Here is a 10,614-nt window from a genome sequence, read left to right on the forward strand (position 1 = left end):
TTGGAATTTTTTTTTTTTAATTTTTAAGAGCTATAATAGCTGTTGAAGGAGTATTTTAGTCTCTTAAGTGTAACTGGATGGCATAAGCCCAGCACATAAACATCCTGTCTTTTGCTAGATAACATTGGAGACTTAGCTGCCTTTGCCACAACTGATGTATTTGTGGAGTGTTTGTGGGGTTTTTTGGTATTAAATGTAGACTTTTTGACACCCTTGATTTTTTTTCCAATTTCCGTATATTTCTTTACATGGTTAGATACAATGTGGTTGTTCTATAGTAGTTAGAGACCATTTCAGCTGTGCAGCTGCAGTGTCTGTCTTCAAAAGCTGTTGTTGAAGCAGCAGTAGTGTGGAGGGGAGGGAAAGCGATATGCAAATGCAGTTGTATAGGAAGATGGACTTCTGTAGAGGAAAGCTGCCATCTAGTGCAACTTCTCAGCAGCCACGGGTCCGGAAAACCCTGCTTGGGTACACAGACAGGGCTCCATGACGTAAGGAGGTCTATGTGCCTCCTCTCTCCTGTGGCGATGCAGCTTTTGGGAACAGGAGGGTTCCCTGGTCTGTGGCAGGCATTGTGGGAAGGGGTGGCAGTTGTGCCTCTGGGAGGATGACACCAAATGTGTTGTGACTATTTTCAAGTGTAACCTAAAGCATTTTATGTGTGTTTGCTTAAGAAGTGCTGCTGTAGTACACTGAATTTAACGGCTCGTGAAATGGACTAGAAAGTAGTGAGCCATGAGGAGAACAGAAGGAAGTTCTGGTTTTGTTGGTTGTGTAAGAAAAAGGATTAAGATGTCTACAGCATGGCATACATGTGATTGCTGTGGGTGAAAAAAAAGATCTTTTGTTTACTAAAAACTAAATCAGATGTTTAAATTTGACAACATTAAGATAAGAGTTAATAAGCAGATGACATTTTAGTGTTGCGTCTTCTCTAGGGAAGTAATGTGTAGAAGAGCATCTAAGTTGTGGGGTATCGAGGAGCCAAGGCTGCTCAGGGATTCACAGGCTCAAACTTCCCTTGGGTGAATTCCTGATCCCATGTGTAACAGCAGCAGTTTTCTGGAGAAGGCTGAGCTCGAGTGAGTCTGTAAGCCTTGTTGAACAGCAGCAGAGAAGTAGAGCAAAGCTACTCTAGAATGTGTTTTCACCTGGTCATCCAATTTTACTTTGAGTAGGGCTGGGGATAGATGGAAAGCAAACTCTTAATGTGGACAATGGTTAGGACAGATGCAGCTACAGTTGTGTGGCTGGGACAGTCTAAAAGTGTTTATTCAGTAGAGGAGATGGTTGCTTTGGTAGCATTCAGGTGGTAGTTTGTGTGAGAGTTTCTTTTTTTTTTTTTTTTGTTTTTTTTTTGTTTTTTTGAGTTGCTAATCCCAGCAAGCAGCACTCTTCCATGAGAAACATCGTGAAAAGGTTTCATTCTTGATGAGTGCTTGAGGTTTTTCTGGTGGACTGATTTCTTGGAATATGTTGAACAATCTGAACATTGTCACTCACTTCAGTTGGGAAGGGCTGACAATGAAATCATGTCTCTGTATTGTGTTGTAGTGTCTTACACCGCCAAAATATTTCAGATACTGCTGATAAGATCTTACAACACTATGCTGCTTCTGGTAGCTCCACAATGTTTGTGTAGCCCTCTGTTTTGTGTTAGCAAGGTGTGGCCTCACACTTGTCTTGAAACCTTTTGTTCAAAAATCAACAGCACCTCCCTGGTCCCCTCTCCATTCTGACGTTGTCCCTGGTTGCCTAAGCTGAGGTAGGAATGAATGTTGGCATCTAGTCTTGTGACTTTGAAGAGTGTGCTGTTGTTGTAAAAAACATTCCTACTATCTGAGGAGAGGAGGTTGTCATAGTAATGTCACAAATATTTTAAACTGGGAAAAAGGAAGAAGGCAGGAGTTCTGCTAGATGCCAGGTATCCCCCAGAGTGCCTTAGTGCTGCAAAGGCTATGCAAGTGAGAATGTGTTTGGAAGTATAGAGCTCACTGAAAAATTAGTTTAGTTTAGTTTTTAGGATGAAATGATGGCAGCTGGAAGCAGGCATCACAAGGCTCTTCTGGAATTTGGCTTAAGCATTTTGAAGACTTTGGTAGGTGAAGGGTACAGAACAAGAGTCTTGGTGACAGCATGCTAGAGCTCTGATACCACAAAGATTGTCCTGTCTTAATGTGCAGTGTAGTGACTTATTTTTTCCTTGAGAATCATTTGGAGTTTTAAAGATCTATTTTATATGCTGTAATATGCCACAGAATATGCAACTGTATTGTGTGGTGTTTTTTTTTGTTTTTTTTTTTTTTTTTTCTTTTATGGGAGACATTGGGCTAAGTAGTGCCCTTTAATGAAGATGCTGATGCCAGAGCTAGCTTTAGCTATTCCAGAAAACTGGGGTCTCAAGTAGAAATAGACTCTAAAAATGGATTAAAATTTATCCATGGAGGGTTATTAATCTTTTTTTCTCTTGCTTACAAGGTCATTAAATCACACTAAAGCAAGAATGCATTGATGAGGTGATTGCATTATACATATCCTGCTGTTATGGACTCTCCTAAGTGTTGCGGTAGTTACCAGAAACAAGATGGAAAGCTGGTTTGGTGTTTGGTATGACCAAGCCTGGTGGTTGGTTGTGTGTTTGGTTTTTTGTAGTATTATGGGTCAGGGTGTTTGCTTTTGGTGTGATGTTTGTTTTGTTTTTTTCTTTTTCTTTTCCAAGCAGTACAAGATGGACCAGACACAAACTAAATTTTGTAGTGTGAGGAGGCTTTAGCTTGTTGTAAAGGAGTTTAATTCTTCTGTTTGCTGTAGTGATGAGCTTACATCTTTGTAAAGCAGGCTGGCTGTTAAAATACTGCCGGTGTACTTAATGCTCTCTGAAGCTATTGTTACTTGACAGGCATTATTTGAGGCATGAGCTGTCCCATGTGCCCAGTTAAATGGCAGACATCAGGAGGAGACCTGTCCTGTGCCTCCCAAGGTGTCTGTTGAGTTCCTGGGTTGTCGTTCAGTCGTGTGTAAACCATTTACTCTAGAGCTTGAACTGGTATTAATTGGAGTTTGGTTGCCTGGTTGAGTTGTCTAGTACGTAAAGTCTTTAGTGGTCTAGGTTTTGAAGTACTATTCTACTGAAAACTTGTCTTGAGAAGTGTCCTTTATGACAAGGGGTCTTTTTTATGCAGTGTGTTACAGTATTTTACTAACTAGCTCTTCCTTATGCAGAAGAAACAGTGGGAAGTCTGTAAAAGTTGTTTGTGCTTTTGATAACCAGAGATGCCCAAAACCTGCAAAACTCCCTGTTAAATCTTATCGTTGTTTCATATTTTAAGTAAGTGCTGAAGCACTATGTTGTATTTGCCTTCTACAGCAGAACTTAATCCACTGATTTTTTTTCATTATCCAACCTGCTAATGTCTAGCTGAATTATCATATCTGTTAAATTTTTAATGTAAGTTTTAAAGCAGTGTATGCTGCAATTTGTAGTTTTGTTTTTAGTTGGAGTTTGTTCATCTTTTAATTGCCAGCCACTGGATCTCTTTCTGCCCTGATCTGTTACAGGTAAAAGGTTTCTAGACTCTCTTTGGTGGACTTCTAAGCTTTCACTGGATAAACTAAATTTAAAAACTCTGAGAAAAACCTATGTTTTTTTCTATCATCTATTTATATTACAGATATATTTGTGTATTGTTTGTTATTAGGAGGTGTCCAAGGGAAAGCTTATTTTTTGTGCCTAGGAAATTGTATTTAATGATAATCATCAGGGGCTTTACAGGTCACCTGTCTTTCCTGCTAGAAGGTAAGGAAAAGATAGGTAAGAGGATTTCTTAGGCCGTATTCTTCTCCGGCAAGAAATCTTTTGCAATCTGACTTTGTGAATGTAATTTGGCAAGTGTGGATAGTCCAAATTCTCATTTCTGTAACACAATCAAGAACTGCAGGACAACTGGGACATTTTAAGTTTACAGTGGCAGTTAAGAGTCCCACTCTTACCAACAGGCACTGCAGTAACTGTTTCTTTAGCTGTCTGATAACATAGTCATATTTTTCTAGTGTAAAGGATGCTGTGTGTGTGCAAGGTGGTCATATCATAGGATCAGAGGTTAAGCCCAGAATTTGCTTTTTCATTCATTCCTAGACAGGCATGTATTGTGCTATTTGTACTTTGCAGGGGTTAACACTTTTTTGTATTGCTTTCCACATTGTGTCAGTGGCATTTGGGTCTAAGTTGCTGACTTGCTTTTCCTTCTCCATAGGTTGAAAGAGATGTATTGATTACCAAGAGAGATGAGGTGCAGGAGAACTTGTATTCAGCAGTGGAAGAGTTAATTTTGGAAGTAGATCACCTGCCCCTCTCTGAGCGCTCAAGAACATTACAGGTAAGGAAGTTGCTTTTAGCAGTTTTGATTCTGAAACTCTGATAACTTGTAGAGGGTATTTAACATTTAAATATGTTAAAATGTTTTATAGTTGGAGACCTTGACAGCAGCAGATGAAGCTTTAGATAACACTTCTGAGTTGAGTCATCCGTCTGATACCTGTAGATGCTGCATTTGAGCAGTGGCTTTTCTCTTATGGTACTGTGTTTGGTGACTAACAAGACTTCCCAAAGCACAGAATATGTAGTAGAGGACGGGTGTTAATGGGAGAACTTAAAATTAAAAGTCAGTGCAATTATCACTTAAAGTGTTGCTGTGGATTTTGTGGTTGGATTATATGTTTTCTTAGCCCTTTTTTGTTAAGGTAGCTGTGTAGTTTGGACTAGTGTAGCAAAGTGTAAATTGTTTAAAGCTTTTTTTTTTTTAAAAAAATATGTTAAACCTGTCTATACAAAGAGTCTCTCTCCCTCCCAGCCAACTCAGCAACAGAAAGTAGGGAAGTAGATAGGAAAATAAGCTCTGTAGAGGCAGTAAGAACTATTGAAGAGGACTTTACCAAGAGGAACACCAATCTGGTGTTTCTGGCCTTTGCTGGAAGGAATAGTTTCTTCTCCTGTTTTTAACTTTGGAAATATGACTTGCTTATTTTTGCCTGTGCATGTGTGTGTGGAGAGGGGACAAAGGTTGGCAATAGTTTGACAGCCTGTCTGTACAAATTCGAGATGTGTTTGTCCACACATGTGAGATAGGTTCTCATGAAAAATCACCATGATTACAGCCTGCACATAAGTTTGTGTGATGTTGGAGCAGCAGTAATAAATGGAAGCATTCAGATTTTCCTGGAATTACTGACTTCATTTCTAATGGAATTATTTGTCAATGCCATTCAAAAAAGTTGTTTGATACACTTACTTTTTGTTGCTAGTCTGATAGGCAGATAGCTATCTAATTAGAAAAGAAACTGGATGGGTTGCATTTCCTGGCTTTCTGTCACTGGAGGCCCTGCGTGGATCTTGATCCTTTAGGCAGAGGAAAGTTGTAGTGTGCTGTTGTAGGGATATTTTCTGCTTTGTGGTTGTTTTTTTGTGTGTGTTTAAAGGTTATGCTGTGCTAATCCACTAGGTGGTGGCCATTAAGCATCTTCTAGGTAATTGTACAGCAGTGAAATTTTAATAGTTTTTTGAAAATATTTGAAGGGGTACTGAAGTGTTGCTACTTGGTGTTAAGTTAATTTTGCGCTTTAGCTTAATTGTATTGATGATCCTCTCCTGTATTAGGAGCTAGAAGATCAAAATCAAGATCAAGTAGGGAAACAGAAATGAGTTTTTGCCAAATATCAGTGAGAACCTTGGTTGCAGTTTTATAGAGCTGAAGAGGTCATGGTGTGTTGTCCTAGAGAAAAGAGTGGTTTTTCCAGTATCTCTCAGAAGAACAGGAGCTTGGACCCGAACGTTGCTCTCGCTAAAGCTGTGCATTGCAATTTTTCTTCTGCATCACAGACCTCTTCTGACTGATGTTTTATACCTTCCAATGAGAATGGTTGTTAGCCTGAACTACAGAGAAACAGTGTCAGCCACAGCTGGGTCCAGCTGGCTACGACTGAAAAGAAGAGCTACTGAGCTCCGTGCTTCCCAGGTGGTAATACTGCATTGGTGTAAGAGGAAGGCCAAGAACTTCTTCAACTGGAGCGGGTTGCCCAGAGCCACATCCAACCTGACCTGGAATGTTTCCAGGGGTGGGGCATTTACCACCTCTCTGGGCAACCTGTGCTAGTGTCTTACCACCCTTGGTGTAAAACAGTTCTTCCATTTATCTAGGATATATCTCCCCTACTGTAGTTTAAAACCATTACCCCTTGTCCTGTCACAACAGGCCCTGCTAAAAAGACTGTCCCCATCTTTATTATACGCCACTTTCACGTACTGAAAGGCTGCAGTCGGGTCTCCCTGGAGCCTTCTCTTCTCCAGGCTGAACAACCCCAACTCTCTCAGCCTGTCCTCACAGCAGAGGGTTTCTAGCCCTCGGATCAGTTTGTGGCCCTCTTCTGGACCTGCTCCAACAGGTCCAAGTCTTTTCCTGTGCTGAGGGCTCTGGAGCTGGACACACTACTCCAGGTAGGGCTTCACCAGTGCAGAGCAGAGGGACAGAATCATCTCCCTTAACCTGCTGGCTGTGCTTCTTTTGATGCAGCCTAGGGTATGGTTGCCCTGTGAGCGCACATTGCCAGCTCATGTCCAGTTTGTCATCCACCAGTACCTCCAAGTCCTTTTCCACTTTTTTGGCTACTCTCTCTCCCTTCATCCCCAGCCTGTACTGATACCAGGGATTGCCCCAACCCAGGTGCAGAACCTTGCACTTGGCTTTGTTGAACCTCATAAAGTTCCCTTGAGAACAACCTGATGGAATGGAAGGACATTTACACTGCTTCTGGGAGCATGGAGAGCTCAGAGGTGTATCTGAAATGCTCGTGTGCCAGTGCAGTATGAGAAACGAACAGGATGAGCTTGGAGTGTTGGTCAGCTCCCAGAGCCCCAATACCATAGGTGTTAGTGAGACTGGGTGGCATGAGTCCTGTGACTGGGGTGCTGGGATGGAGGGCTACAGGCTGTTTGGGGGCATAGGCAGGGCTGGCAAGGTGGAGGTGTCGTGCTGTGTGTAAGGGAGAGGTTTGATTGCACAGCCCTCACAGTTACAATGATGTGGTTGAGAGCCTCAGGGTGAGGATTAGGAGGATGGAAAACAAAGGAGATGTAGTGGGTGTCTAATACTGATCGCCCAGACAGGAAGTAAGCACTGATGCATTATTCTGTAGTTATTTAGGAGAAATTTCTGGATCGATAGCCCTTGTCCTTATGGGAGATTTCAACTTCCCAGATATAACTGGGAATATCATACTGTGGTGCTGAGAAGGTCTTAGAAATTATTGATGTTTGTAGGAGGTGACTTCTTGTCACAGGTACTCTGAGAGCCAACTAGGAAATTTGTCCTTCTAGACTTGCTGTTTCAGAATAGAGGAGTCGTCGTGGGGGATGTGATGATAGCTGGCTGTCTTGTCCACTGTGATCATGAGATGGTTGAATAAGTAAAAAGGGCAACCGAGTTTCTACCCTACACTTCTCCCTGCACTTAAAGGAGAGCAAACTTTTAAGTTCTTTGGGGATCTATTTAGCAGAGTACCCTGGGAATCAGTTTTTGAGGGCTTAGAAGTCCCTGTGTGCTGGTTGGTTTCCAAGAATCACCTCTTAGAAGCACAGGAACAAATTCCACTGTGTAGTAAGTCAAGCAGGCAGGGCGTAAGACCAGCTTGGCTGAGCAGGGAACTTATGGAGCTCAGGAGGAAGAAAACTGTATGATGTCTGGAAGCGAGGTCAGGCTTTGCAGGAAGAGTACAGAGCTGTGGTTTCTTTATGCAGGGAAGAGACATGAATAGGCCCAAGCTCAATTAGAGTTGGCACTGGCTAGTGTTGCTTCAGATAACAAGAAGGGCTTTTTAAACTATGTTAATAGCAAGAGGAGGTCTAGAGAAAACAATGGACCGGTACTTGTTGAAGGTGGTCATCTGACTAATAAGGATGAAGAAAAAGTGGAGGTATTCAATGGTTTTTTGCCTTAGTCTTTAGTAATATTGATAGACCTTGGGCTGTCTGGTCTCCTGAGTCAGAGAACTGCAAGTGCAGAAACAGTAATTTTCCATTTGTGGACATTGAAGTTGTGAGGGAGCGGCTGTATCAGCTGAATGTTCAGAACTCTGTGGGGCCTACTGGGATTCATCTCAGAGTATGGAGAGAGCTAGCAGATCTATGAGAGGTTCCCTCTCAATTATCCACCAAAGATCTTGGTAGTCTGAGGAAGCCCCTGCTGACTGGAAGTTAGACAGTGTTATTCCTATCTACAAAAAGAGCATGAGGGAAGACACAGGAAACTACAGATACGTCAGTCTAACCTCAACTCCTGGAAGAATTACCGAGGAGATTATACTGAGTACTACTGGAAGACATTTAAAGAACAATGCAATCATCAGGGACAGTCAACATGGATTCACAAAAGGAAAGTCTTGTTTAAATAATTTTATATCCTTCTCTGATAACGTCACCTGCCTAGTGAGTGGAAGGAAGTGAAAGGAAGGCGGTGGGTGTAGTTCTGGATTTTAGGAAAGCTTCTGATACTGTCTCTCACAGCATCCTTCTGGACATGTCCAACTGTGGGATGAGAGGTTTACAGTGCACTGAGAGAAAAATTGGCTAATGGGAAGAGGTCAAAAGATTGCAGTGAATGGGGCTACATCTGTCCGGCGAGTGGTCACCATCAGTGTTCCTCGAGTCTCAATTTTAGGGCTAGTTCTCTTCAATATATTCATCAGTGATGTGGATGCAGGAGTTGAATGCAGCATTCACAAGTTTGCTAATGATACCAAACTGTGAGGTGCTGTTCACTCTCTTGAGGGACTGGAAGTCTTGTAGAGCAATCGAGATAGATTGGAGCACTGGGCAATCTCCAATGGCATGAAATTTAACAAGTCCAAATGTAAGGTTCTGAGGTGGAGTAATGCTGCACAGAATTGTCAATTAGGAGAGGAGTGGCTGGAGAGCAGTCCTGCAGAAAGGGTTCTTGGGGTGCTGGTCAATAATAGGCTCAATGCGAGTCAGTATTGTGTCCTGGCAGCCAAGAGGGCAAGGCACATCCTGGGGTGCATCAAACACAGCATAACCAGCCACTTAAAAAAGGTGATTATTCTGCTGTGTTCAGTGTTTGTGCAGCCTCACCCTGAGTACTGTGCAGCTCTGGGCCCCACCATTTCAGAAGGCCATTAAGGTCCTTGAATGCACTCAGAGGGGGGCAACAAAGCTAGTGAAGTGGCTGGAAGGAATGTCCTGTGAGGCGCAGATGAGGACACTTGGTTTGTCTGCTTAGGAGAAAATGAGGCTGAGGGGTGACCTTGTTGCTCTCGACAGCTTCCTGAGGAGGGGACGTGGAGAGGGAGGTGCTCATCTCTTCCTGGCATCCAGTGACAGGACACATGGAAATGGCTCAAAGCTGCTCTGGGGAGGTGCAGACTGGACGTTAGGAAGTATCTGTTTTACTGAGCAGGTGCTCAAACACTGGAACAGGCCTCCTAGAGAAGTGGTTGCTGCCTCAAGCCTGTCAGTGATTGTTTTAGGTCCCTTTCAACTGAAATAGCCTTTTGTACTCTAAATCCCACTTTTTTTTACTTTTCTCTTTCGAACTACAGCAAATTGTCTGCGAATACCAGTGTAGATCTCAAAATGTTTTTCAGCGTGGGAATTCCCACCTGGGAGCTAGGAAGGCTGGTTTCTGTCAGCACTTCAGTTTCTTTTCCAATACAGGTCGAAAGGAGGTGGACCTTGTGCTTCATAAACTTGCAGAATACTCGGCTTTTAGATGGAAATACAAGTTTGCAGAGTGTAAAACTTTTTTCTTGAGAGGGCCCTCGAATATCAGACACATGATAATTGCTCTTCTGTCTAGGAATGGGTGTGATAACAAAGGTGCATCAGAAGAGATTTGACTTCTATGGGAGCAATCAGTCCAGAAGCATTCCTTAGGTCCCTGGCTGCTCATCTTCTTTCTTAATAAAAGTTCACTTTGTTTTCTGCATTTGAGCAGTTCTGTGAGGACCATTATGTATTTTGCTCTTTATCCTGATATGTATGACTTTAAAGTCCAATCCATAGGGAAGAAGAAACTAGAATACAAATGACTTCTTATAAGCAGTTAATCTTTGTGATGTCTTCCTTCCATGTCTTGAAGGGAAGAATCAGGCTCTATGATTTCTGTGTGAAATGCTTTTTTGCATTGCATTTTCAGACATACTGATACTAGATCTAAGAGGAAGACGGAATATATAATATACTTCATTGCATATAGAAAGAAATATTTCTTTCATAGTAGAAATAATTTTATATGAGCAGCTAATGCTAACTTTCTGAGTTAGATGTCTTGATTTTTATAGCTAGTATACTGTTGCAAAACTCTTCTGGTTTGTAAACCTGTTTTTGTTTGATTCACTTGATGCACAGGAACTGTCTGCTTCTCTAGAGATGATGGGTGCTCAAGATTCTGAAGCAGATGACTCTGAAGAGGTGTTTCAACAGTTCTTTAAGTGGAAAAGTGCTAAAATGAAGAAACTAATTTGTGTCAGGGATGATACGGACACAGCTCTGCAAATTCTCGCTGACTGGTTTGGTGCGGTCTTAAAGGTAAGGTGAACGGTCACTCT

At 42.1% G+C, this 10,614-nt stretch overlaps 1 protein-coding gene across 1 annotated transcript in view; it reads left to right on the forward strand.

Annotated features, from left to right (window-relative positions):
* Positions 1-10,614, forward strand: part of STK31 (serine/threonine kinase 31) — a 40,981-nt gene that overhangs the window by 11,329 nt on the left and 19,038 nt on the right. The window contains exons 11-13 of the mRNA XM_008948931.1: positions 119-186; positions 4,254-4,376; positions 10,415-10,594. Coding sequence (XP_008947179.1) covers positions 119-186; positions 4,254-4,376; positions 10,415-10,594 — 371 coding nt within the window. The remainder of the gene's footprint in view (positions 1-118; positions 187-4,253; positions 4,377-10,414; positions 10,595-10,614) is intronic.

Source organism: Merops nubicus, unplaced genomic scaffold (genome assembly GCF_000691845.1).
Source record: "Merops nubicus isolate BGI_N331 unplaced genomic scaffold, ASM69184v1 scaffold6311, whole genome shotgun sequence".
NCBI lineage: Eukaryota > Metazoa > Chordata > Aves > Coraciiformes > Meropidae > Merops > Merops nubicus.